Source organism: Cyrtonyx montezumae, unplaced genomic scaffold (genome assembly GCF_038088225.1).
Source record: "Cyrtonyx montezumae isolate F1298 unplaced genomic scaffold, pur_monq_1.0 scaffold_31, whole genome shotgun sequence".
Taxonomy (NCBI): Eukaryota; Metazoa; Chordata; class Aves; order Galliformes; family Odontophoridae; genus Cyrtonyx; species Cyrtonyx montezumae.
The window spans coordinates 4,461,069-4,488,537 of record NW_027072036.1 but is presented as its reverse complement, the minus strand read 5'-3'; the positions used below and the strand labels follow the sequence as shown (position 1 = coordinate 4,488,537).

At 45.2% G+C, this 27,469-nt stretch overlaps 2 protein-coding genes across 3 annotated transcripts; one reads left to right on the top strand and one right to left on the bottom strand.

The window, feature by feature from the left end:
- Positions 1–697: 697 nt before the first annotated feature.
- CLSPN (claspin) lies at positions 698–13,313 on the bottom strand. Its single transcript, XM_065744343.1, has 25 exons — positions 13,285–13,313; positions 12,627–12,756; positions 11,682–12,127; positions 11,188–11,361; positions 10,937–11,026; positions 10,663–10,735; positions 10,349–10,457; positions 9,632–10,173; positions 8,911–9,102; positions 7,824–7,999; positions 7,242–7,444; positions 7,017–7,081; positions 6,390–6,595; positions 5,862–6,022; positions 5,539–5,765; positions 5,195–5,309; positions 5,047–5,122; positions 4,657–4,745; positions 4,015–4,179; positions 3,809–3,930; positions 3,597–3,724; positions 2,970–3,078; positions 2,223–2,305; positions 1,835–1,996; positions 698–1,619 (listed from the first exon to the last, which is right to left on the bottom strand). Exons 1-25 carry the CDS (start codon positions 13,303–13,305, stop codon positions 1,506–1,508), a joined length of 3,978 nt encoding a protein of 1,325 aa, XP_065600415.1. The 5' UTR covers positions 13,306–13,313; the 3' UTR covers positions 698–1,505.
- Positions 13,314–14,126: 813 nt separating this feature from the next.
- On the top strand, positions 14,127–24,621 carry LOC136053718 (protein argonaute-4). Of its 2 annotated transcripts, none has more exons than XM_065744602.1 (18): positions 14,127–14,337; positions 16,960–17,125; positions 17,534–17,654; positions 17,809–17,990; positions 18,362–18,498; positions 18,579–18,713; positions 18,889–18,976; positions 19,360–19,507; positions 19,587–19,706; positions 19,904–20,032; positions 20,197–20,330; positions 20,738–20,922; positions 21,544–21,703; positions 22,129–22,444; positions 22,645–22,788; positions 23,579–23,671; positions 23,865–24,064; positions 24,162–24,621. In XM_065744602.1, the coding sequence occupies exons 1-18, from the start codon at positions 14,319–14,321 to the stop codon at positions 24,268–24,270; spliced, it is 2,586 nt and encodes an 861-aa protein (XP_065600674.1). In that variant the 5' UTR covers positions 14,127–14,318; the 3' UTR covers positions 24,271–24,621. The 2 variants fall into 2 exon arrangements, with proteins under 2 accessions (XP_065600674.1, XP_065600673.1); XM_065744601.1 differs by having other exon boundaries at positions 14,177–14,337; positions 22,645–22,779; positions 23,570–23,671.
- The last annotated feature ends 2,848 nt before the right edge of the window (positions 24,622–27,469 follow it).

Below are 27,469 nucleotides of genomic sequence, written 5' to 3'. Positions count from 1 at the left end.
TGAGATGCCACATCTAGGCCCAAGCAGTGGAAGGCATGCCTCGAGCCAATGGTGAAGTAAGTTTTGTCCAGGAACTAGCAAAACCAAAACTGCTGAAGCAGTAAAAAGAAATGTACTTGCATAAAATTCTTAGCCCTAAAACTACAACTGAAGTCAAAGACTTAAGGATCTGAGAGTTTATGCTCCAGTAAACACCGGGGGGGGTTGTACTGCAGCTGTTCCCAGCCACGGCCTCAGCTGTGGATTCAAGAGATGGGGAAGCAGCAATGGAGAAAAACAGAACAACAGAAGAAACACAGATGGACACTTAGGGGAAAAAAAAAAAAACACAAAACCCATGCACACAGCTGAGTAAATCCCTGTACATTAAAAACCTGTTTTATTGTAAAATTGCACTGCAATTGGTACCATCATTCCTTATAAACATCATATACAGTAAAATATTTTACACGTTGCACACTGGGGGTATACTTAGGATGTTACAGAATGTACACAACTCTGAGAGAGTGGGCAATCTCAGTATGTGACACTGTCTTCAGACCTACAGAGCAGGCTGCTGTGCTACCATAACACAGCATCTAATTACAATATATTCAACATATCCTCAGAAAGGTCAGAAGTGCTGTATATTCCCCCTCAAGTTTCCTCCCCACTATTTAGAACAGCTGTGAGTAATGGTTCTTGATTCTGATTTTCATTTCTTGCTGTTCAGAAATGGCAGATTTGTCATGGATGAGCACAGCTTAGATGAAGATCAGGGGTGAGATAACTTTTACCCCACTTTTCAGTTGGGCAAAATGCAGCAAAAATTAGAAACTAAAGCACCAACCTGCACACCTCCTTTCCCTCTCCCACATCTGTTACTCATAAGAGTGTGTATGAATATAAAGAGGAAAAAGAAACGTGGAAGACATTCCTATCATACTGATTCATAAAAGATTGGGGCCTTTTTTTTTAAAGGACATAAATTACAAATGTAAATTAGAGCTTCCAAAGCTGTGAAGCTAATAAATACTTAACAGAGAAAATAAGAAGGAAGCCATGGCTACCTTGGTACTGCAAGTGCAAACAACACACATCCTAACGTCATGAACACTGCTTTCTTCCTACCTAAAACTGCAGAAATACTTCCTCCATCTGTGACTTGAGCTGACTGCAGCATTTCTGCTTCAAACCTATCACACCAACAATGCTTCCAGATGAAAATGTGACACTGAAACATGTACACCACACAGAATCTCCCAGTAGTGCAAGTTTCCTTAACGCTCGGACCAAGTTTGCATTCATTCCAAACAGCATGGATTTTGTGCTCTCAGTTGCCACGGAGTGAAACGAGAACAAATTCGACCATTGCTTGGAAGGTACTGGAAAGAAGAAAGCTGGAGGAGGGAGGACAATGCACAGCAGTTCATTTTACCTTCCTGATGATGGATGGCAGAGATTGGTGAATCAGCCTGCAACTGATAGGGAGAAGAGATGTAACTTCTGGCCCTGCACAGAAACATTCAGCTCTCCAAGTACTGGAATATGCTTCGGCTCTGACTCGTTTGCTCTGTGCTGTCAACCCTGGGTCGTTTGGCAAGGGATGTTATTGCTGCAGAAGGACCTCTTTTCTTCACCTGCAGAGGAACAGTGTACATTAGAACACACAAAGTTCTCCAAGATTCAATTCTGAATTATGAGAGAATTATTTGGTGTGAGATCACACTCCTGCACAACAGGAAATCATGGAGAATATTTCAAACAGCAGTGCTCCTAATTACTTGGCAGCGTTTGGTGTCCATACGTTTAAATAATCTACAGAATTGGAGCAAATTCCTCCACAGATCTTCACCTGATGTTTTGATTTCTCCTTTGCCTCTTCGTTCTTGTCTGGGGAAAGTGTGTGAAAGACAAAATTCCTGGAGTTCCGAGGTGCATTTGGATTAAGATCTGACATTGCTGCTAGTTTCTGAAGGATGTCTTTGGGTCTATTCAAGAGAGACCCATTTTTAATCTGAAGAACAAAGAAACGTTGCATTAAACCACTCACAAGAACAAGATAGCTCTTTTTAGCAGTACATTACCCTTCATAGAAGAGTATTGAGTACCAAAATGTTACTTGCAACCAGTATTTCCTCACTACCTTATAAACCAGACACAACTAGAATCTAGGCTCAGCTGACACTGAGGTGTCCTACAGATGCAGTTAGGAAATATCATTTTTCAGAACCATTACCAACCTGGATGTCACTGGCAGGTCTGAATGTCTCAAATGGGTTCCTGGGCAATAGCTTTGCATCTTGTACCACTACTGCAGGGCTTGCTAGCAGAGACAAACAGGAGAACATCAGTTTCTGAACGAAGTTTGGAAGAATATAACTTCATATCAAACTGAGGAATTTAGAATTGCCAACATACTGCAGACAAAAAAAACCCAACAACCTGCACTGAATGATACTACCCTCTCTACAATGGATAGGATCACTCTACTGTGGTCGTTTAGAAGGGAAAATTTGGTTTTGAAACAGTTTTGCACACTTCAAAGAGTCATGCTTTGTCACAACCAGGGAAAACCTGAGTGTGTTTTCAAGACCTTACTCAGTTTTTCCTTAAGTTACAGATATTTGGAGAAACTGCTAGGAAGCATGTCACTTAAAAGTCTGTGATTTAAAGGCAGAAAAATGAAGAACAAGAGACTAAAAGATGCAGAGGAATTTATTTCCACTCCACAGCACTTCTTTTCCAGAATTAAAGTATTTTACTGAGAAAGTACACATAATTATCAACAAGCTTGCAGATTAATGCTTTCAATGCTTTTGTATCTTTCTTTTGAATTCTAAAAGATAATCTTGGGCTGGTGTGGGAAAACTAGACACTGGGGTTTGCTGATCCCCAGTCTGGTTCCTGGAGACTAACAGTGACTAGAAGGAAAGCTCCCTCTTTTTTTTTTTTAATTGAAGTGACAGTCAAAGAAAAGATAAGCCTACCTCTCTTCTGTAGGGACTTCACAGTTACTTTTTTGGCTAGCTTCATGAATTGACTGTCTTCACCAATGTCTTCCTCCTCCTCCTCCTCCTGCTCTTTATTTTTTTCCTTCTGTGGCAGAGAGAAGATATTTTGTTAACACTGAAAGAGCTTGTATTAAGAATGAATGCTTCATTCAGTAATTTAAGCAGACCAAGAGTTTCCATTATGTAGATTTCCATATGTTTATTTACTTTCTACTGTGAAAGTTGATTGCAATTTCTTAGGCATTTTATCAACTTCATTCTGTCTATTAAGGGACAACAAGCCTCTAATTTCACAGGCAGCTGACAAAGCTGACCTAACACTGAAACTTGTACAACTCAGAGCATTGTTCCCAGCACAAGAAACCCACTTTGCCTTTGGAATTGACTTGTTTGAGCAGGCAGTTGTCTTGCCTCTCCCCTCTTGAATTTATTTCACTCTTCGTACAATACTTGTGGAAGAGAACAAGCAGATTTCATGATGAAAGAATAAGATACACCCACGAATGGCACTTTTTCCAGAATTTAACTTGAGGAACTAAGAATTTCACAACTGGTAATGGTACAAAGAAAGACTGCACAGGATGCCCTTCTGGTAGCTAATACCTGCTCACGAAGCCACTGTTCTCGTTCAAATCTCTCTTTCCTCCATTTTACTTCTGTTTCATCAAACTGTTCATTTTCATCTTCGTTATCAGAATCCCTCTGAAACAAGTCCATCTGTGAAGCATCATCTAGAAAAAGAGAAAAAAAATAAATAATAAAATGCATCTCTCTAACCTTTCACCCCAACTACTACCTACGGGTCAGAAAGGCACCTATGTTTTTCCATCTGAACCTCCTCATCCTGCCAGGGCCATCGCTGTGCAGGTCACCATCAATGAGGTACCTCTCCTGGTACAAGCGTAACTGACGCTTGTCATCATCAAGCACAGCTTTCCTATCAATGCAAACAAGAGAGGGTTAGTGCAGAGCACACCAAAGAGCCACAACCCCGTGGACACACACAGATGTGGTCACTGACATGTGTAATTTCTGGACTTGACTTTCTAACTCCGCTTCATTAGGGAGTTCCTCATCGATAATCTCTTCTTCATATTCATTCAGGTCTTCTCCATCATATTCATCCTCACTTCCCACGTCACTCCCTGACAGCTCTGCCTCATCTTCCATGAAATCCTCCAGTTTTCTGTCAAAGAATGTTAGAAGAGTTTAGTTTTGTAGATCAACCACTATCACGTAAGTCTTCTGAAAGTAAGGTCTATCTTTGGATGTAAGATTAGAACATATTCTCAAAGAGAAATCATGACTCATAAGACCTGAGAGTTCTTGCACATTTACATATAGAACCTGCCAACATGCAACACCCCCAAATTATTGTCATCCACTAGATTCCTTGTCAATTGCCTGCCAAATGCGATGACAACGTTAACTGTCAACAAGATGTGTTGCCTGCTGGAATGAGTAAAGACCTTAAGACTTGAAGAATGACAGCAATACATTGCAACCCCATTTTGGTGAAGAATTCCTGCACTGCTTTCATCCTGGCCTTTACATTTCCCTCTATAATGGAAATTATAATGAAAATTCTCTCCAGCCAACCAGCAGGATACTTAAACCATGCAATGTGGCAGCATCAAAGCAAAAAACAACCATTAGTACTTACAGTTTTTTCTTTGAGCCCTGTCGACATCTCAGCACTTCATCCTCACTTACTTCTGCTGCTTCTTCTTCACCATCTCCACTCTTTTCATCCTGTGAAAGATTACAGAAATGAAGTTTTATCTGAAAGTGGATTGGTTTGTCATGACAGCTTCTTCTGTCCTTCAGTCACTAAACACAGAATAAAGCTGCAGAGATTTTTAAAAGGGTTTGCTATGTTAATATTATGCTATCTGGATCTTAAGTAGAAACTTTAAATGGTCTAAATTGCTCTCAATTTTTTTCATCAACTTGTTCTGGATGACGCTGTAATTTTATATTCAAAAATTAAACAGATAAACTGAGCTCTCAGTCAGAACACCACATCACTTTGCTTTGCTTTATCATTTCGTACCTCTTCACTATCAAAAGCATTGTCATCTGTTACAAGCTGAAAATCACCAAGTTCCTCATGCTCCTCTTCCTCCTCCCTAGGGGGAAAATGAATGAAATGAGACAGCTACCACTAAAAGCTTCTGTAATCTCTGCAGAACAATGCTAACCTGTCCGTGGGGAAGGAGCCTGAACAAAGTGCTAGTGCTTCTGCCATTGGATCTTCGATGTCACTGTCCTTTTCTGCCTTGGAAGATACTGATGATGCCCACGTTGGAGAATCTGCTACACAACAATAGTGAGGTGACAACTTATTAGGCAGGTACATTTTAACTTTTAGAATGTCAGAGAGCACCTCAGAAATGACAGCAAGCATGCACCAACAAATTATCACAGCTCTCAGAAGTCTCACAAGTTCCACATTCTGCATTACTGCCCAGAACTAAAAGGTATGTTAGTGTCAAACTTAGAAACCAATTCAGCAGCAAAGCTGGGAATAGAATTCGGGACATACTCTGAGTCACAAATTTTCCAGAGCAAAGATTGAGCAGTTCTTCCATGTTTTGCTTCTTGTTGGTGCTGGTACTTGGCACATGTTCAGCTTGACTGCTAAACTGTCCAGAACATAAGTCCAGTAATTCATCCATGTTTGCATCCATTGCATTCTCATCCATGCTAGCTAGGGTCAGCCCATGTTTTGAGGACTGGTATTTATTCCTATGTTGTCCAACATTCAAGAACCTGAAAGAAAGTCTGTAGTTAGCAAAATCTTGCTGTTCTGTATGTTCTACTTCTGATAAAGGGCACAAAACATCATCCTTTACACCTGTAACATACCCATCTGCATCAAGCAGCTGGCTCTGGGTGTCATCTTCCAGAGAAAATTGAAACTGTGATTCTCCTGCCCCTGGAAACAAACTCTTTATTTCAGGAGAGGCATTATACAGGTCCTGGGAATCTTCTATGGGAAGAGAGGGCTCAGACATCTTTCCCGAGCTCTAGGCAAAAGAAGGCATAAACAAGTTAATGACTTTGCAATCCTAGAAATACAAAAGTGAAAATCAGAGAAACATTTACAATCTTTTTAAAGATAAAAAGAATTTAAGGTATTTCCAAGTTGCTCTGATAAATCCTAAAGTCACTCAAGTCAAATGCTGTGTGAATATATTTAAAACATACATATTTCAGGGATCAAAATTCAGACTACAGCATCTTGTCTTTGAGCCTTTAGAGTAATTTTAAACTCCATGAAATCTTACTCATACAACAGCATTTGGCCAGATGCCTTCTTGTGTTTTCAAAAAATACAGCAGGATAAAATCCCACGTTCATATATAAAGGCAGGGACAGGAGTAAGAGCCTCACCTTGGAAGCAGAGCTGATAAAGCTTGTTTTGAAAAAGCCTGGGGAAGGGGACCTGAAGCCTCCTGCTGCAGGCAGGAAGTTCCCTCCACGTGACATCTGTTTGTTAGAGGGCTGATACGAAGGAATCATGGAGCCAATCAACTCAAAGCTGCTGTTGTGGCTGTTCTCTTTTGCTGGTGTTGGTAGAGAAAATGAATCATCGTCTTCTGAAAAGCAAGTTTCAATATAATGCTTATTTTCCTTTTTTGTGGCCCAGTATCACCTCACAGTACTATTTTACAATATTAAAATAATGAATTTTTGGCAAGATGTCATGTTTATTTTGTGTATTTTTCCATAAAGGTTTCACGTTGCACTTCTTTTTTAAACTGAATTTAATCTTATTGATCTCTGATTGATTCTTTACATTTTTTTTTCCCAGTATTATTTTGAACTTTGTTTTCCTATTTTTTTTTCCACGCTCCCCTAAATTTTCAGTCACAAATTCCATAGTGACACCACGTAAATACACAGGTAATGAAACCAGAAAAACACCAAATACAAATCTCAAACACAAACTTCCATGTGTGCACCATGTGAAAAAAAGAAAAAACCTAAAGGCCAGCTACAACAGCATTCCTACTTTACCTAACTTGGTAGGTCCTTTGTCTGCAGCTTCTTCAATTTCGTGTTTCTCATCAGGAAGAGAGTACCTGAAATTAATTAAATAAAAGGTATTTGCTATTATACACAAGACCAAGTGCCATCATCCATCACACCTAATTGCAAAAAACAAGGTATCAAAATAACTATTAGAGATATTAACCATATTTAAAATTGCTCAGGAACAATTTTTAAGTCTTGCTGACTGACCCCATTTTGGAGGAGCTGTCCTTAAAAAGCATCAACGTAGACTCTGTTGAAGGCAGTTTGGGAACAGAAGCACAATCCACAGTTTGCTCCACCTTTTCTCCATCAATTGATTCTCTGTCAGATTCTTTATCACAGTCTTCAACTTGTTTCTCTTCCAAATCTTCGTTATCTTCCTCTGCCTCATCAAGAAGAGATTCCACAGCCTGAAAAGCATCCCAAACACAGCAGATACATTGCACTTATCGTTAGACCTGTCACCTTTCTTGCAAGCTTTTTGAGAACCTGCTTTTGTTCACTGCTGGGAACAAGGCAAGATATTTACCTGAGCAGCACCAGAATCTTCCATACACATACACGTTAGTTTTTAATCCTTTTGAGGCAAATGAATACTCAAAAATTCAGTTTAAAATACTACAGTATCTGCACCAGGTAATCATAGAGTTTCATTTTTGCTTTCTTTTTAACTTCTAAGAAGATTTACTGGGAATTACCCAATATTAATAGTGTACAAAAGTCAACATTCATTGTGGAGAATCAGAACTGAGAATCCGAGTGGGTTATGTAAATATGTTGCGTACAGACCTCATGATCGCCTTCCTCCTCTTCCTCAGACTCATCTGTCATCTCTTCCTCCTCCTCCTCCTCCAGCAGCTCCTCGTTATCCAGTTTGAACAATGCTTGCCTTTTTTGGCGCTCCTCAGTCCTGCGGAGTTTCATGGCCTCCTGGAGTTTTGCCTTCAGCACTTGCAGCTTTTCACCTGGACAGAAATAAATGAGTTCACGTGTTAGGTCACTACAGAGAATTGAGAAGAATAGATTCAGATTCACTATAGAGAATCCTTAACTTCGACACTTCCAATCTAATGCAACTACACATACACCAAAGCAATTTTAAAACGACTCCTTTTTAAATCTTCTCATTAATTGATCTGTCAGCTAGAAGAGCTAGAGAGTTAGCTTCCATAAATTCAGTGTAGAGAGGCAATGCCTCTCATGAATTACCTCTCATAAGATTCCTTGTTACCCACCAGTGCCACTGGCACAGCTGAATAACAATAGGGTCTCTCCTTTCACTGTGTCTACTGGGAAGAACAACTGTAGTTGCCATGGGCAGATGTGCTACAGCACATGAAATAATTAAGAGCAGCTAAAATAGAGCATGCCCATAGGATTGCCCAGATAAATTATTTCTTTTCCTGGATACTATGCAAGAGTCACATTCCACATATATTTTTGTTTGCAAATATGTATACATATATATAATTAGGAGCTGCAATACAGAATTAAGGAAGCACTGGAGATCTACCAAGTAAGAACAGCTCACAAGGAGCATGAGTTATGCTTAGAGGGGCTGATGGAAGAAAACAGCATGTACATATGTTAATATAAGTTTGGGAAAGATGGGGAGAAATTCAGAGCAGCAGTTACAAAAATTGGACTGTGGCAATTTAAGTGCTATTTAAAAGGTCTAAGATTCTTTTCCCTCCCAAAAGACAAACAAAACCACAACTGGATATACATTATGTACGTGTCATTTATTGATGTTTTCCTATAGTTTTGCAGATGAAGATTCCTTCATCTCTTCTTGTGGGGCAGCATTAGGAGAAGGGGAAACGAGAGAAAAAAAAAGGGGTTTCCAATCAACTGTCACAACTTCTCCCACACTGACCTGGCTTGGTGTGGACTGCCTCATCCAGGCTCTCTGCAGCTAAAACCACTGGCACCACGTCTGCTTTTAGTTCCTCTTTGCCTTCAGATGTGGTCTCCTTACGAATGATGTTCACGTTTATGGTCCGTTCCACTTTGGACTTGGAAGTTTGAAGAGTGTGCTTCAAGAAACGTGCTTTCAAGGCTTCTAATTCTTTTAAATACATATTGATTAAATGGAAGTTAGATTTGACAATATTTTATAGTATTAAATTTGTATCGAGAGTAGGTCTTTAAATTTTCAAAAAAAAAAAGTTAATTAAAAGCCATAAATATTTGACATTCTGGTAATTGTAAAGCGATTTGACTAATAGTAAATCATTACAGAATGTTTTTGCAGTAAGCAGTTAATACTAAATGACATTACCATTGACTATGATTTATCCACAAGACCAAAACGCAATGCCACTCTGCCTCCAGCCACCAGGCATCTCTACATTTCTGTGAACATACAGATTTAAGACTGATGGCTCACCCATAAGGAGTTGGAGTAAGCATTTGAGCATCTGAATATTAAGGAATTTGGACTTCCCTTTCCAGCATCAGTTAAAGGAAACACATAAGAATCAGTACTAGTAAGAAAATGTGCCAGACTCTGCTCTAAAACCTGAACATTTCTCAGTGGTTTTCCTTCTAAGTTCAGTTTCACTCTGCTTAAGCAATTGCAAAAATAAAAGCGATACCTTTATTCAAATCAGATTCATCAAGGTTTATAAAAGACTCATTGCCAGAGCAGATTCTTGGCTTGATGGTCAAGTCGATTCCCAGCTCACGGAGTTTATCCAATTTGGACTTCCTCACTTTTTCAGTCTGTGCTGCCAATCCAGGCCCAACCTGCTGGTTGGTTTCCAAACCTGATGCTGCTGTTTCATCTCTTTGCTCAAGGGCATTGCCTCCAACTGGTAGAGGAATGTGACTCTCCTTCTGTTCACTGCAGTCAGTGCTTAGGACTGATTGCTCTTCTGTTTCACTGGCAGCTGTTACAGTAGTAACACTGTGAGAATCATCACTGCTCTTTCCAGACTTTTCAGCACAGTCTTCTGTCAAGTCCTCCCCTACACAGGGGAGAGGTTTCACAGCAGCAGTATCAACATCTCTGCCAGCATCTGCTTCTGGTTCATTAGCTGCTGACTGACCACCTTCTATTGGCCCATCTTTGCAATCTGTGCTTGAGGTCTTAGTGCCTGCAGCTTCTTCATTCAGGGTGAACTGGTATTTAGTGGACCTGATGAAGGCAGAAAGAAATACATCATCTATGGCTATCAGGAAAGGAGAGGAAAGATGTGTGTACACAATACAGCCCTATAGCATGCCTACAGCAAAGTCTGGTTATCCCCCCAGAAGCAAAGTTGGGATACCCTCAATATTTATGAAAATATGAGGAAGGTTTATGTCCTTACTTCAGCAATGCCATGGCATTTCCTTCACACACGGGTCGAGATCTACGCTTGAAGAATTCATGAACACTTTTGGCCTCAGGCATATGGTACGGGAGAGACACAGATGATTCTACACAGAAACAAGGTGGAAGAAAAATTCAACTCATCTAAGGCACTTATACCTTTAAAAAGGTCCTCAATTTAAAATGCTCTTTTACTCTTCAACTATCAGTAACTAATGTCAGGTGAAGGAAAGATCTATCCTTTCAGACCAACCCTTTCCATTTCTTACTAGTTTAAACCCCAATATCTACTACAAAAAAGTTTTGCTGTACCTCTAATAAGCCGCTGGGTCTCACTGTGCAGCTGTTTAATGGCTTCCTTACTCAACCTTGCTGCTTTCCGCTCCTTAAGGAAAGAAAAGAAAGGCCTCTGAAGTCTCTATTTTCTGAATAGCTGTTCTTCCTCTTTCAGGTAACAAGAGGAAACAAACAACTGAAACTGAAAAACAGCACGCTGACAAAACCATAGGATAGCATTGAAAAGACAAGACACAACAAATTCCCAGTGTTTTGAACAACTGCAATGAACAACAGAAGAATACTTCACCTTCCTTTTTGGTTCTTTTAATACAGATTCCTCATTATCATCATCAAATACATGTTTGTAGCCTTCATCCTCAGAAAACCGTTCTTTGTTCTACAGTGCAAAAAGGAGAGAGCCATTTATTTGTGACTAGGCATGAGCCAGGGCAAACAAGTCAAAATAATTAAACACAATCATAACTGGTCACCAAAACAAGCAAAACAGGACCTGCGTGCATCCCCAACCAACAGTGTTACATTGCTCTCAAGTGGTACCTTGTACTTTTTTACTTTCTCTTTCACTGCTGCTCGTATTGACTCTATTGACTCTTCATCCCCTGGGAAGGAATCATTTTCCTCTTCCAAGCCATTATCAAAAAGGTCTTTGTCATCAAGAAGACATCCTCTGTCATTAAAAGGACACCTCTCGCCACCATCCACCTGCTTGCCCTAAGAAAATATTTGAGTTATGTCTTTCAGGATCTCCTCTTAAGTTCCTTGACATGCATTTAAGTTTTCTGTCAACAGATCTGAATGAACGTCAAAAAGATGTCTATGTCACACTTAGTCTAGCATCTGCTGTGCTCTGTAAGCCAGTCATACTCATTTCAGGACACTGAAAAACTGATAAACTAAGTTCATGTGGACACTATACCATATCTGCTGTAGTAATGAGGACACAAAGGATGCAGAAGCATTGAAACAAAAGAATATTGTTACACATCTAACAATGCAGAAAGCATCTGAGATCTTCTGCCAATAGCATGTACCTCTGAGCTAGGCTTCTGTTCTTTGATCAGCTGTTTGATGGACTCAGCTCTTCTCTCCCTCTCCTTTCTTCTAGGCTTTCCTGCAGCACTCTCAGCTGCCTTGTCTTCAAGATTATGTTTATGCTTTCTGGGTTTTTTCCCAGATTTCAGTGGTCTCTCCTCTTCCAGCTCATTCTCGGACAAGACAGACTTTCCTCTCGGGTCAAGGTTTTCACTTTGCAAACAGTCACCAGCGTCACTGTCATCGCTGTCCAGCAGACCCCGGCGAATCCGAGACTTCTTGTTTCTCTGGGCAGTAACCCTGTCCTTCTCCTCTCCATTTTCTGTGTCTCCACCCAGAGCACCATTCTGCACAGAAGATTCACCTCCATCATCTTCACTTTCACTGTCGTGAAGCACCTTCTTGCCTTTTGCTTTTCTACTTACAAAAATCTCTTCTTCTGAATCTGACAAATTATATTAAAAGAAAAGAAATGACGTGTGCTATGGAAAAGTACATTCCACCAGTTAATTAACAAGCAATTGGTTAAAATAAAGCTATGTATGTGTTAAATTTTGTAGGTGCCAATAACTCTAAATGTTGACATAAGTTCTATTAGCATGAAATCAAATACTCCAAATCCACCTGTCCCACAGCACAGCAGCTAACTGAGCTATGCTGACGCTGTGGGTTTCCAACCTTAAAAAAAAAAAAAGGCAAAACCGAAAATACTTCACTGACAGATCAGCAATTTGAAACAATAAAACCACAGTGGATTAAGCAAACCATAAAAAAGGAAGGAAATAAGCTTGTTTGTCACTTCCCTTTCTGTGCTTCGAAACCCCTTTTTCTGAGATCTACAGCTCTCTGGTCACATTTTAAGCAACAAAAATGGCACTCTGGCCTCATACAGCTCAGCTGATCCTAGGCAGCTCTGTGTTAACCCCAGCAGCCCCATTACAGACCTCCATCCTGCAGGGTTGCTGTGCCCACGGGGGGTTGGCCTGACGAGGGGGGCTCACCACTGCCCTGCCCACTGTCCGAACCACTGCCATGGGCCTTCAGCACGGCCACATCCAGCTCTTCTGGTTGCAGCTACAAAGCAAAGGACAGCTTTCCTTAGTGCCACGTTCACGCACAAACGACTGGTGGGGCCTAACTCCGTCCCGAAGCCTCGGCTGAGCCCTCCTATAGGATCACACGCTCATTATTGGCATTAATTTATTTACACGAAGGGAGAACACACTCCATCAACCATCAACAGCGCTTAAATACGCTTCGGGTGACCTCGTGCGCCGACAAAACAAAACCATCACTGCCCAGAAAGATCCCCACCGTGAACGAAGCCTAAAAGAGGGAAGAAATCCCTCCCCACCCTATATGTGCGCCCGGACACAGGCCGCTACGAGCGCTCTGCGCGCCCGGCGAGGTGGAAGTGCGCGCCGCCGCAAAGCAAGCTGGGAAATGCAGTCCTGAAGCGAAGCGCGAGAGAGGCGTTGCGGGGCCACCCGGCTCGCGGGCAGCTGAGGAGGCAGCGCCGTTTAAACGCGGTGCCCCTCCCAACCCCCCGCCGTACCGGAGCACCAAGGCCGCCGGCTGAGCGCGCGGAGCGGGAACACTCACCTCAGCGAGAGCCGCCGCCATGGCCCGGGCCGGACACAGCCTCAGCGCTGCCGCGTAAGAAACTTCTTCGAGTCTTCGCGCGCTGCCTTAGCCCCGCCCTGCGCCGCGAACAGCCAATCGTTATTCAGTCCTTCCCTAGAAGCCCCACCCTCCCGTGTTCGATTGGGGGATGTTTTTCCGCCTAGCCCCGCCCTCTGCAGCTCGCCCAATCAGCGCTCGCGCAGCGGGCGCTCTCCCGGTCAGGGCGGAGCGGTACGGCGCTGTGTGAGGTACTCCGGTCCCCTCAGCCGGGGCGGGGGGAGGGGGGGTCGCCCCGTAACCCGAGCAAACAAGCAAACAATAAAACGAAGGGGTTTTTTATTATTTAAAAGAGAGCTCCCGAACGCCCGCCGGGGCGGCGAGGAGCGCTCAGCGCGGCCAGAGGGAGGGGGCAGGGCCGGCCTCGGAGTCCCAGGCCCATGATGGCCGGAGGTTGCGTTCTGAGGAGGGGAATCGAGAAAAGAACGGAAAATTACATCGCGAGGGAAGCGGTGCGGCGGACGGGAGCGGGGCGGGGCCGGGCCGCGCTCTGAGGCGACGCCGTGAGGGGGGCGGGGCCGCGCGCTCACCTGTTGAGGGCCGCGCCGGCGCCTGGAGTGTGCGTGACGACGTGCGCGCCCCCGCCGGCAGGGGGCGTTGCGCGTGCGCGAGCCGGCGGCATCGGGCAGCGTGGAGGGGACGCTTCCTCCTCCTCCTCCTCCTCCTCCTGGGCCGGCGGCGGGAGGCGGCGCGTGCTGGCGGCGGCGGGGGCGCGCTCGGGCTCGGCGGCGCAGCGTGGGGATTGTTTGCGCCGCCGCTCGGGGAAGCGGAGCGCCGGCAGCGCTCCCCGCCGCGACCCCCCTCCCCCCGCCGCCGCCGCCGCTCCCCCAGTTTCCTCGGCGGGCCCCCACCCCGGAGCCAATATTCCCGAGATCAAGCGCTACGCGGCGGCGGCGGCGGGGCCCGGGGCGGCCGGCGGGGCCGGGGGGGACCGCAGCGAGGCCGCCGCCGCCGCCATGGAAGCGCTGGGACCCGGTGAGAGACGCGGGCGGGGTGTGGGGAGGAAGAGGCCGCGGGCCGGGCCCGGTGCCGCTCGGACGGGAGCAGGGAGCCGCGGCAGGCCGCTGGGCCGCAGCGGGCTGCCAACTCCGGGGGAAGTTTGCGGGGCGGACGCCGGGCCCTCGGCGGCTGTGCGGGGCTGGCCGTGCCCGAGCTGCGTGCCGCGAACGCGGTGCCGGGAGCGCGCTGTCCTCGGGGCCGCGCGGCGCCGCACGGCCGCGGCCTTCGGGCTGGGAGAGCAGCGCGCGTGGCTGTGACGCCGAGAGGCCGAGGTGATGCGTCCTGGGTTTATGTTTGTTTGCAGCCCTTGGCTGAGCGCTGCTGTTATTTCTGCACGTGGTGTTTGCTCGCTCGCGTCTTAATGCCTATGGTTATTCTGTAAAATGTCTGCGGGATGCGTTCTTCCACCGAATGGCATCTTAAGCGTTAGTTTGGCTGGAATATGAAGTGTTCATCGATGCCGAGGTGCGGTTCTGGAAGCACGGAATTGTAGGGGTGGGAAGGGGGACCTCCCGGGTCCGCCCCCCCGCAGAGCAGGTGCCCTGCGGCTCCGAAGTCGGGCTTTAAGACGGCCGAGGGTCTGTTCTGACAGCCCGCTCTACCCCCAGCTCACAGCCTCTCCTGGCTTCGTACAGTGCTTCCTGTCTGCAGTAGCACCATGAGGTTTCGGTGTGCGTAAATGTCACACGGTGGAAGAGATGGAGGGAAGTAGTGTGCATCGGCCTCGTTGAGCTGATGGGGCAGAAATCCCGGTGAAATCAGGGGGCTCTGCAGGGAGGATTTCAGCTCATTCTGCAGTGCTTTGAGAAATGACTTTAGAAAGGAGAAGACGTAAGTTGCGCCTCCTTTCATTGATGCTGACCTCAGTCAGCACGGCCTCGCCTGCCCACAAAACTTGTCAGTACCGAGGCAGGAAAATGGGTAAATATAGTTGTCATTTAATCTCTTGCGGGAGGTCAGCGCTTGCACTTACTTCAGGCTAATTAACGCAGGATTAATGGATCATCTCTCTTGTATCCAAATAAGCACAGCAAACTTTGATTGCCCTTGATGATTCATGCTTGTTGAGATAGCTGTAGCTTTTTTTGGGTACTGCCCGTACCCCACAACCGGTCTCACTGCGCTCCTGGCCTGATGGCAATTACTCATGCGGGTGCAGAGCCAGCAATGCATCGTGTGGGATGTCTGTACCCCAAACAGCCACAGTGCTGCAGCAGCTTTGGCAGTGACGTGTCAAGTGGGCTACAGCTGCTCGCACTCTCGAAGCATTCTGCTTGAAGGCCTGCTGGGGTTAGTACCCTCCAGTTGGTATTTTAGGGTGATGGCCTTCGGTTGGTTTGTAAGCCCAAGTGCAGAAGGCTCCTTTCATTTGGTCTTAGGTTTAGTTTAGGGTTGTGTTAAGCTTACTGCTGCACAGTGAGGTGTACCCAAATATGAGCTTCATCCTCCTACGGCTTATCTACTGATATAAGCTGTGAGCCCTTGATTTAAATGGATACTGGCAGGTTGACACAGTCTTACGGTACTGAGCTTGCCCTAAGTTTTATTGTTACTCTCTCCTTTGCTGCTCGGGAACAGAGGGAAGAAACACTGATCACACCAAGCACTGGCAGATACAGACAAAAGCCATGAAAAGATATTAACTCCATTTGCTTTGTGTGCAGTGTCAGCTGGGGCTGTGATAGATTGAACAACAACAGAAAAAGTGTTTAATCTTGTTAATATGGTATCTCAGATCTTAACACTTTGAGGAATTTAACTAAAGACTTAACCAGTGACTAGCTTGTTTGCGAGTGCCTTTTTTAAGCCTCTCCTGAGCTCCTCCTTTGAACTCTCTGCAGCCGTTACCTTTGTCCAAATAAATTACCTTCCCCACACGTGTTAGGAGTCTATACCTGTCTTTATGTGTGCTCCATTACTCTTCAGAAGGAAACATAAACCATACCTCATTCCTTCCATTGTGTTAGAACTTGAAGTTGGGTGGAATTCTGCTTCAGGGGAAAAGTGTTTCGTTGTTAATAAAAGGTGTTGTGTTTGTGAGTGAGGGAAACAACTGAAGTGTTTTTTAGCCTGGATCCAATATGGAAATGTCTTAAGTTTGGATTTGAATAATAGATGTATCTTACTCATCTCTAGATTATGTCAATTTTCAGTTGAAAATTGGGAGTGTATTTCATCAGTGCCTCAAAAGTGGCAGTCAGTAACATCTGAAGCTTAAGCCCATAATGAAAAGGTGTGGCTTTTGGCTAGTTCTAGGGATGATGTTAGGAGCACGTTTATCTTTACATTCTATAGGAGTAGATAATATATAAATGTTTACGTTCCATCTCAGGACTCTGTCAAGTTCATAAGCCGTAGTTTTGAGAATTGAGAGAATGAACTGTGGCATTAACCCAACGTGTGCATGCTTTAGGGAGCACGTTTCTCCCTTGTGTGTTCAGAGCTGCTGGGAGGCTGTGGGTCAGGGACGCTCCGTTTGCAGGCCTGGGAAGCCCTTTTAAGGTTTCTTTTTACCATGCCAGAAAGACTTCCCAGCTAAATACACCTGAAGAGATGCTGTGCTGAGTGATAGTTCTCTTACATATTTGATTTCCACAGGGCCCCCAGCAAGCCTTTTCCAGCCCCCCCGTCGCCCCGGCCTGGGAACTGTTGGGAAACCCATCCGCCTGCTAGCCAACCATTTTCAGGTTCAGATCCCTAAGATCGATGTTTATCACTATGATGTGGATATCAAACCAGAAAAACGACCTCGAAGAGTGAACAGGTAAGAGCTGTTTAATAGTGATAACACTGTTGTGTCATCTGTTATAGGAAGATGTCTGTTAGCAACTGAGGTGAGGGAGTTGTGCTTGGAAATTGACACCAGTGTTGGTGCACATAACCTCGGGGCAGATGCTCCTGTATGTGAACAGCTCTTCAGATGGCACTGAGTGCATCTCTTCTGAGTCTGGCCAGCTGCCTTGCACGTAGACACCTTTATGTTGGAACTTCAGTGTCCTAACCTGGAGGTGACTTACTCTTGGTTTCTGCTGATGACCCGTGCACGTTCTCATGCATCGTAGCTTCTCCTACCTCAGTCCTTTAAGAAAATGGGGAAAAGGAGTTTTAAACCACATAAGCCCATTGCTGGATTTTCCCATTCTCCAACCTGACTTGATAAATCCCTCTGTAGGGAAGTGGTGGATACTATGGTGAGGCACTTCAAGATGCAGATATTTGGTGACCGGCAGCCTGGGTACGATGGGAAGCGGAACATGTACACTGCGCACCCGCTGCCGATCGGCAGGGACAGAGTGAGTGTTACTGCAAGCAGTTGGAGCTTTGTGCAGAAAAGTGGGTTTATGGGCAGTGGTTTTTGTTGTTATTTTTTGTTATGTTGCATAGTAATGTAATGTTGTATCAGTCTGCAGTCCTTAACTAAGGTTTCTGCTTAACTTTATGTGTAAGGTGGATATGGAGGTGACGCTTCCAGGAGAGGGGAAGGACCAGACTTTCAAAGTGTCCATTCAGTGGGTGTCAGTCGTCAGCCTTCAGTTGCTGCTGGAAGCTCTGGCAGGGCATTTGAATGAAGTTCCTGAAGATTCTGTGCAGGCTCTTGATGTAATCACACGGCACCTCCCCTCCATGAGGTGGGTCCTTCCAGTGTCTGCATAACTGGCTCAGTCTCATCTCTGCCTTACACTTGTGTTAGTTGCGTTGCTTGCTGCTGTTCTTCTGCTGTTACACCTTCCTACTGCAGAAGGGTTGAGGGAAGCTGCTGTGTAATTCAACACCTGCATTACGGATTTGCACTAGAACAGGGATATTTGATCTGAACTCAAGACTTGTGTCTGCTGGTCGTGTTTCCAGCTGAAATTTGCTATAGCCTTTCCAACTCAGGGTTTTTATGTTTGCCATGAGTTAGTTCTAACAGTTCTGGTGTGCCATAGAAGTTTTAAACACATAACTTTAGAAAGGTCCATTGGAAAGGAATGCTTAAATTATTAATTTCCTTTTTCAGGTATACTCCTGTGGGTCGCTCCTTTTTTTCCCCTCCTGAAGGCTATTACCACCCTCTGGGTGGTGGCAGGGAGGTCTGGTTTGGTTTCCACCAGTCTGTCAGGCCTGCCATGTGGAACATGATGCTCAACATCGATGGTACGTGGGTAACTGTGCCTCACTGATGTAACAGAGTTCTTGTTGCTTCTAAATTAAATGTCCTCTTTTTTTTATTGTAGTGTCAGCGACTGCTTTCTATCGTGCTCAGCCTATCATTGAGTTCATGTGTGAGGTCTTGGACATTCAGAACATCAATGAACAAACCAAGCCTCTGACGGACTCCCAGCGTGTCAAGTTTACCAAAGAAATCAGAGGTAAAGGCTTCTTCTGAAGGCACTGCATCCGAATCCTGTCAGTTTGTCACTGCTGTGTCGTAATGAAAATTTGAGGCACTTGGGAAGTTGACCTGTTCCTTTCTTGCTCTCCTCTTTCCTGAATGCGATTCCTATGTCTGATTCTATGTATGTGATTTTTATTTTGGGTTTTCAGGTCTGAAAGTGGAGGTTACTCACTGTGGCCAGATGAAGAGAAAATACCGAGTCTGCAATGTCACTCGTCGACCAGCCAGCCATCAGACGTACGTATACAAGCACTGCTGATAATTTTTAAGGTCGTGAACCATCTAGATACATTAATTTGGTTCTGAAGGTGAAGCAGCTGTGTGGATTTGAAAGAGTGTTTAGCCTTAATAGGACAGAGAAATAATGTGGATTTAGGCACCTGCTTTATTTCCATCAATGCAAGAAGATAGAAGCTGTGTCCTGATTTTGAAATGGAGTTACCAAAGGCTGGCATTTATAAATAGCTCTGATAAACTCTGTAAAATATTATCATTAAGGAGAAATCCAATAGCTAAGAAAAAAAAATGTTGTAAGCATTTCTGCTCTGGAGTACATTTTCCACTCTTCCCTTTTCAAGGTTTAAAACAACAACAACAAACTAACCAAATATCCTTTACAGGTTTCCTCTGCAGCTGGAAAATGGGCAGGCTATGGAGTGTACAGTGGCTCAGTATTTTAAGCAGAAGTACAGTCTGCAGCTAAAATATCCTCATCTTCCCTGTCTCCAAGTAGGACAGGAACAGAAACACACGTACTTACCACTTGAGGTAAGAAGCTTTAACTTTCTCTTGCACTGTGGCATGTCCCTTGTTAAATGGCCACCCACTTTTCACTGTTCCTGTGTAGGTGTGTAACATCGTGGCAGGCCAGAGGTGTATCAAGAAGCTCACAGACAATCAGACATCAACTATGATAAAAGCGACTGCAAGATCTGCTCCGGACCGACAGGAGGAGATCAGCAGACTAGTAAGCACTTCTTCAGCTAGGCAGTCTGCCTGTGTGAGTGTGTGTGATGCCAAGCAGATGAGCCAGGAATTGCAGAAGTCTGAAAAATCTCACTTGTTTAAAATAAATGCTTTCAAACAGGAAAGCTGTTAACTGCAAAAAGACAGAGTCACCTGAAACACTAGGTGTAGTTACACAGATACTTCTCTTGTCACCAGGTGAAAAGTAACAGTATGGTTGGTGGACCCGATCCATACCTGAAGGAGTTTGGTATCGTTGTCCATAATGAAATGACAGAGTTGACAGGCAGAGTTTTGCCAGCGCCAATGCTGCAGTATGGAGGCAGGGTGAGTCTTCCAGGTCTTATAAAATATACCTTGTTCTGAGGGTGCTGAAATTCACTGAACGTCCATCCATCTTCTCACAAGGTTTGCTTTCTTATGAGCACTGGTTGGCTGTGGACAAAACCAGGCAGCATTTTATTTTTAATTTGCCTTTGGTTTTTACCTAGAACAAGACTGTGGCCACACCAAACCAAGGTGTGTGGGACATGAGAGGGAAACAGTTCTATGCTGGCATTGAGATTAAAGTTTGGGCTGTTGCCTGTTTTGCTCCTCAAAAACAATGCAGGGAAGACTTACTAAAGTAAGTATTTTCCTCTTTATTCAGGATACCTCTTTCAGGGTTTATTTTCCCCATTTATTTGAAAGATGATATGCGGTATAAGTTAATCATGCATCTAAAAGTAAAAAGAGGAAATCATAGTTCTGCAGTGTCTTAAATGCTTACTGCTTGGGAGGAGGCTTTAATGAAGCTAACGAGCTAATTGGCTGGCTAGGAGAGCAGTAATTCCCTTACCACTGAGGTGTCAGGTTGTAGAGACTGCATTCAGATTTCACGTAATGCTGTTTTTACAAAGGACTGATGGTGATTTTTATTCCAAAATCTAAACTATATTTGGTAAAATGGTGATAGGAGTGATTAACGGAATTAACAGGGAAGTGGAAAGTGGTGGAAAGACCAGGCTGCATCTGTTCATGTTTTATTTCCAGGAGCTTCACCGACCAGCTGCGTAAGATCTCCAAGGACGCGGGGATGCCGATCCAGGGGCAGCCCTGCTTCTGTAAATACGCCCAGGGTGCAGACAGCGTGGAGCCCATGTTTAAACACTTAAAACTGACTTACGTTGGTCTGCAGCTGATCGTGGTGATTCTGCCCGGAAAGACGCCCGTGTATGGTAGGCAGAAGCTGCAGAGCGTTACGTAGTGGTGTGCTGAGCAGGTGTCCTGCTGTGCTCCTCCTTGGTGGGATGGAGGCAGAACACGCAGTGCCTTTGGCTTAAAAGGGTTTGCTGGTTTTTTTTGTTTGTTTGTTTTGTCTTACTGTTTTTCGGAGGTTGGGTTGTCAATCCTCAGTGGAGTAGAATCGTTGAATCATAGCTTAGAGTTGGAAGGGACCTCTAAAGAGATCACCTAGTCCAGCTCTCCTGCAGTGAGCAGCAACATCCATAGCTCAGTCAGGTTGCTCAGAGCCTGGTCCAGCCTGGCCTTGAATGTCTCCAGAGTTGGGGCATCCACCACACCTCTGGGCAACCTGCTCCAGTGCCTCACCACCCTCAGTGTAAGAGGCTTCTTCCTTATATCCAACCTAAATCTTCCTTTTTTAAATTTGAAACCATTTCCCCTTGTTCTATCACCACACGCACTTTGGGAAGGTACAGAGCAACCTGCACATTCCCAAAGAGCAGGCTGAGACTTTCAGTGAACCTTGAAGGGTTTGACCTAGCACAACGTTTGGGAAAGATGGTGGAACTAATGACTTCACCTAACTGGAGCCATCGTCCTGTTTTCTGTCACAGCTGAAGTAAAGCGAGTTGGTGACACTCTTCTTGGCATGGCCACTCAGTGTGTTCAGGTAAAGAACGTGGTGAAAACCTCACCACAAACGCTGTCCAACCTGTGTCTGAAAATAAATGCAAAGCTTGGAGGAATCAACAATGTGCTCGTACCTCATCAAAGGTAAGATGAGATTCAGTGCTTTCCTTGAAGTCCAAGTTACCAAGCCAAGTGATGTTAGTCTGCTTTGCTACCTTTCAAAATAACGAGTACATCAGAAATGCACACAGACTGAAGAGGGCCTTTTCCTGCCTTCAGTCTCTGCCTTCTTCTCTTGCCGCTTCCATGAGCATCCTGTATTTCCTTCCAAACTGAAAGGAGGAGTGAGACAGAGTGGCTTGTGGTGAATGCTTCTAAGTTTGTCTGCCTTTGATCCTTCGTTTTTTCTGCTTTCTGTTGTATCTGGAAGAGATTGAGGCACAGACCTTCAACTCTAAAGATCTGGAATGGTTCTGGTGCTGTTACGTGGTTTGGATGTGCCTTCCTTGGTTGTCTTTTTTCTCCTTCCTCATCCCCCTTCTTTACGTTATTATTAAATGATTAAACAGGCCCTCAGTGTTCCAGCAGCCGGTGATCTTTCTGGGAGCAGATGTCACTCACCCTCCTGCTGGGGATGGAAAGAAGCCTTCCATAGCTGCTGTGGTGGGCAGCATGGATGGCCACCCGAGCCGCTACTGTGCCACGGTGCGCGTGCAGACCTCTCGTCAGGAGACCTCCCAGGAGCTGCTGTACAGTCAGGAGGTGATCCAGGACCTGACCAACATGGTGCGGGAGCTGCTGATACAGTTCTACAAGTCCACGCGTTTCAAGCCTACGAGAATCATTTACTACAGAGGAGGAGTGTCAGAAGGGCAGATGAAGCAGGTACAGTCTGATTTCTTGATGCTTGCCCTTGACATTGCACGTATGGAATGGCTTTGTTTAAGAGGGCAGTTTTATTTTGTTTTCCTGGGCAGGCAGAAGATGAAGAAGTCATCCTGGCTGATTGTGTTCCTTATGAAGTGGCATTTATATGTGGAAATAATAATGCTGTGTGTACTAATTGTTAAATCTTCTATGTCCAGGTAGCTTGGCCAGAACTTATAGCAATCCGAAAGGCCTGTATTAGTTTGGAAGAAGACTACAGGCCAGGAATTACGTACATTGTTGTGCAGAAGAGGCATCACACCAGGCTCTTCTGTGCCGACAAAACTGAAAGGGCAAGTAACGTTGGGTGCTTGAGTAAGAAGTTGATGGGGATGGGAGTGTAGGTGGTTTGGCTAATGGGGCTGGAATCCATCTCACCCATTGGAAGTGAACTAATTTGTACCAGCGAGCAGTTCTGTGCTGGAGCAGGCTTTTCTCTAACACCCAAATAGCTAGTTCCTTCCCTTTTTTGCTGCTCTGCAGCGCACAGTCGGGTGGAGCAGCTTGTTCCCAGCCCCTTTCAGAGTGGGCATACTCAGTATCCCTGGATTTGTGTATCTAGAGCTGTAACCTCATTTTTGTACTCTTGAGACTCCCAACACGTGCTCGCTGGTTGGTCAGTTGTCTGTTCTGTTCCTAGGTGCATCTGTAAGGTTTGCCTGTGTCACAAATCCACAAGCCAACTAAGGAACCTTTTTTGGGAAATGTCTTGATCTCATGTTTGCTAGAAGGATGCACATCTCTGGGGTGTGACTGCAAACAAGGGTGTGAAATCTATTTCAGAAAGCCTGCATCCTTGTCACATTCTGAAATCTTTATGTATGCTTTATATCACGCTGCAGTTCTAATGGTGCTGGAAGGAATTCCATTTTTCTCTGATCGTGCACCAAGTGGATTTGGTGAAGTTCCTAACAGTGGACCCACATTTTCATTCCTCCTATATAAGCTGCCTAAATTTTTACACGTTTTTCAGCTATAAATTGTCAGACAGCTCTAAGCAGTGCCTACCTGAAGAGGTATTTCTGGATCACTCCTAAAGGAAGGGAAAAATACCGTGGGCTAATAATAAACTTTCCACATTAGGTGGGTAAGAGTGGCAACGTACCAGCGGGCACTACTGTGGACAGCACCATCACGCATCCTTCTGAGTTTGACTTTTACCTCTGTAGCCACGCGGGAATTCAGGTAATGCTTCAGCTCTGCTGTGCTCAGGCTCTGGGACTAAATCCTGACTGTTGTCCTGATGGGTTTGGCAGATTCAGAGTTGCATCGGTTCGGTGCCTGTTTGGCACTTGCGTGTACCGGTAGGAGGTTTGGTGCTCAGATAGCTCTGCTGTTTTTGATGATGCTGTCTGGCTGAATGCTCATCTCTCTGCAGGGAACCAGCCGGCCCTCCCACTATCAGGTCCTGTGGGATGACAACTGTTTCACTGCAGATGAGCTCCAGCTGTTGACCTACCAGCTGTGTCACACGTACGTGCGGTGCACACGCTCAGTCTCTATTCCAGCTCCTGCGTACTATGCCAGACTGGTGGCGTTCAGGGCTAGGTACCATCTTGTGGACAAGGATCACGACAGGTAAGGAGCTGTACCTCAGCATCTCGGTAGCCAGGCAGTGAACTTGAATTGTAGGCTCGGCTGTTCATGGTTGTGTGTGTGTGTCTGCGTTTTGCAGTGCTGAAGGCAGCCACGTGTCAGGACAGAGCAATGGCCGTGATCCTCAGGCTCTGGCAAAGGCAGTGCAGATCCACCACGACACTCAACACACAATGTATTTTGCTTGAGAGCATCTGGGAAGATAAGGCAGAACTAACATCTCATTCAGTCCTGACATGTTTCCAATGCCTACTGCTACAGCTAGGGCCCGGTTTATTTCAGAGTGCCCCCTGCCAGCAGCTCTGAACGGTCGCACTGAATCTGTACGTACAGCAGTGTCTGATGCACCAACACAGATTGAGCCATTCGTTTCGTTCTTTTACGTAATAGAAATTCATAGACCGTCTTTTCTGATGCATCGGACTGAATTTTTACCTCAAAGCGCATAAGGCTGATCATCCTGAAGTTTTTCAAGGACTTGGCACGAAAGGTTTCTATTGAATATTTTGCTAGCTCTGCTCTTTAGGTTCCCTCCTCGTCCCGTCAGTTCCTCACGATGACATCTGTCCCCACGTGCTGCTTAGTGAGTATGCGTAGTACGGCGAAACCTTTTCCCTCCACTGAGATGTTCTGTTGTGTGGGGCCATAGATTTTTTTAATGGAGATTTTAGACTTCACTACTGGAAATGCCTTTTAACAGACGTCACCTTCACAGGTGTGGCAGTTTTTGTCGGTTCTACTAATGACCTTTTTAACCTGCAGACTTGGGCTGCAAAGCAATTGCACTATTCAGCGAGGTCAGCCAGGTGGTTCTTGTCCTGTGAATGTGTAACGCAACCAGGCAGCGATGCCTGTCAGTAGGTTTTAATTGTAACACTTACAGATAATACTGCCGTGGTTTCGTGACACTGAACCATCGTTTCCCCCTCTAAAAAAAGGGTTTAAAAAAAAAAAAGGGAAAAAAAATGCAAAAAAAAAAAAAAGAAAAAAAAAGAATTAGCTTTTAGGTATTTTGCAGACTTTTACAAAAGTGCCCACTTGATGCTGCTGTGTGGTTTGATAAATCGAAGTGATTTTAAAACTTTTTTCTCATAGGAGGTTGAACTTTGGCAATAAATGTTGGTTTTTTAAGCCCCCCCCAGCAGTGTAATTTTCTAGCTGAGGATTGTGCATGAGTTCACCGACGTCCCCGTGTCGTTTTCCAAACACAGTTTGGCAGTTCCTGAAACCCATTGGAAAAGACACACTTCCATGCTTTTTCTTTTTTTTTAAGGATTATTTTTACCTGTTTTGTATTCGCTGTTGGTGTCCTGTCTACAACGTTTTTTATAAGTTTGGAAACTGGGTGTTACGTGTAGGAAAGGCTTGCCAATCTGTACAGTGTCAGTGCACTGTGTGACAGCAACCCGAGCACTGGTACCAGCATTTTCAACTCCTTCCCCTGGGAATCGAGGTTGCACACACAGCTGCATTCAGCAGCATGACGAATCCACGCTGACTCTCATTATTCTGATTCTGTCCCAGCCTGTAGAAATTAGGGCTCTGAAGTCTGCTTGGTTTTTCCCAGCTGCGGTGTGTAATAAAGAAGAGGGGTTTGGTTTTAGCTTGGGAATCCATAGAGGTCGGGCACCAGGAGTTGGGTTCCTCTTCAGTGTTAGCATCAGCACAGGTTAGAAGCGTATCCTAAACCGAGTAGAGCTAACAGCACTACGTGGAGACCGAGGTGGAGAAGTCCAGCCATTGCACTGTGGTCTCTGGTACTCGTGTGGGGTTTGCTGCTCCGTGGTGTCTGCTGTTCCAGAGCTTAGGAACCAGCCCCCAGAAACGTCAGCAATATCAAATGCTGTTTCCTTCGGTCTTTAAGCTTGTAAATAAATTGAAGTTTACATTTCTAAATGCTGGTTGTTTTTCAGCTGTACCAGAGTACGCTGAACGTAGTCCTCAGTTTTATGACCTCCTTTCAAACAGGATGTCTCATTAAGTTTTAAGCTTTCTTTTCTTTCCTGCTAAAAATGGGACTGAAGCAAACTGTGCTCCTGGCACATGCAGTAGAGGAGTTTAGGTTTGAAAAAGATTCTTCTTCATTTCTGTTTTTACTTTTCTTTTTGAAGAATACCTCACTTGTGTAATAAAATCAGGACATGTGGGTGGGAGACTGACCGCTGCTTCAGCTATGGATGGCTGCTTTCTCAGTACTCGTTCAGGGAGAATGCAAAACGTAACTTAAAAAAACACACAAACCCTTCTTGGAATGAACTCTGACTGACCCAACACACGTGGAGAACTTTGGCACCTTGAAAAGAAGCTGAGCACCCTGGTTCAGTTCTAGGATCAAAGATGGCTGTTGGAGTTTGTGCTCCAGGCAGGAACGTGACTGCTTTCATCGAGGGTGCTTAAGAACTATTTGGTTTTATCAGTTAGTTCCTTGCCCAGGGCCGAGCACTCCTAGTTCAGATTGAGCGAAGCGAGAGCCTCTCTTTAGTGACTGGACTGAATGTCTGAGCTCAGAGCACGCGGGTTGTTGCGGATGCCCATCCCTGGAGGTGCCCAAGGCCGTGGATGGGGCCGTGGGGGGCAGGCAGCCCACGGCAGGGTGAGGGCTGGGGGGGCCTGAAGGGCCCCGGCCGACCCCAACCTCTCTGTGATGCTGTGGTGGTTAGATCTCAGCTGGCCCTGGGAAGCACGGCGTGCACCCGAACTCAGTGCGGTGTTAAAACACCACTGAGGAAACGCAGTGCTGCCGAGGGCGCAGCGCTGGCACGTGGAGCTTGTGCAGGACTGTTGCTTGGTGATGACTAGGATCAGCGTTTTGGCAATACTGTCCTATGCAGGTCTGAAAGCTGAGTCTGGAGGTTGGGCTCGATGATCTGAATTGTTATGCATGTGTCAATCAATGGGAAGATGTGCATTCTGTAGATGTAGTTCTTAAGGTGTTCTTTTGCTTTGGTTTTGTTCCTTTATAAATAAAGCCTGTTGGCCACTGTTTAGCTCTGTGGTGTGGAAGATTTTAAATGTAGCAAAGTTTTAAAGAGTTGGGGATGGGGATGGTTGACATTTAAATAAAAAAAAAAAAAGAGGGGGGGAAGTGGAGGGCAGAAATCCCATTTTCAAACCAGTTCTGCTTGCTTTGTGAACAGCTGAATTCTGAACAAGCTCTGGCAATCCCTCTTAGCCTGTCTGCAGCGTTTTGAGCAGCCTGGCTTATTCATTGTAGTTGTAAGCACCGCAGTGGACGCATCCGAGGGGCGCAGAGCTCTGTGCCACGCAGCGGTGGCTTCGTGCAGCACGGCTCTTGTTCCAGACGTGTGTCAGAGTTGCTTCACCTGTACCGACAGCTTTGCTCCTCAGATGGGTGAGGCACTTGGTTCAGATCCGGTGTTTAACAGA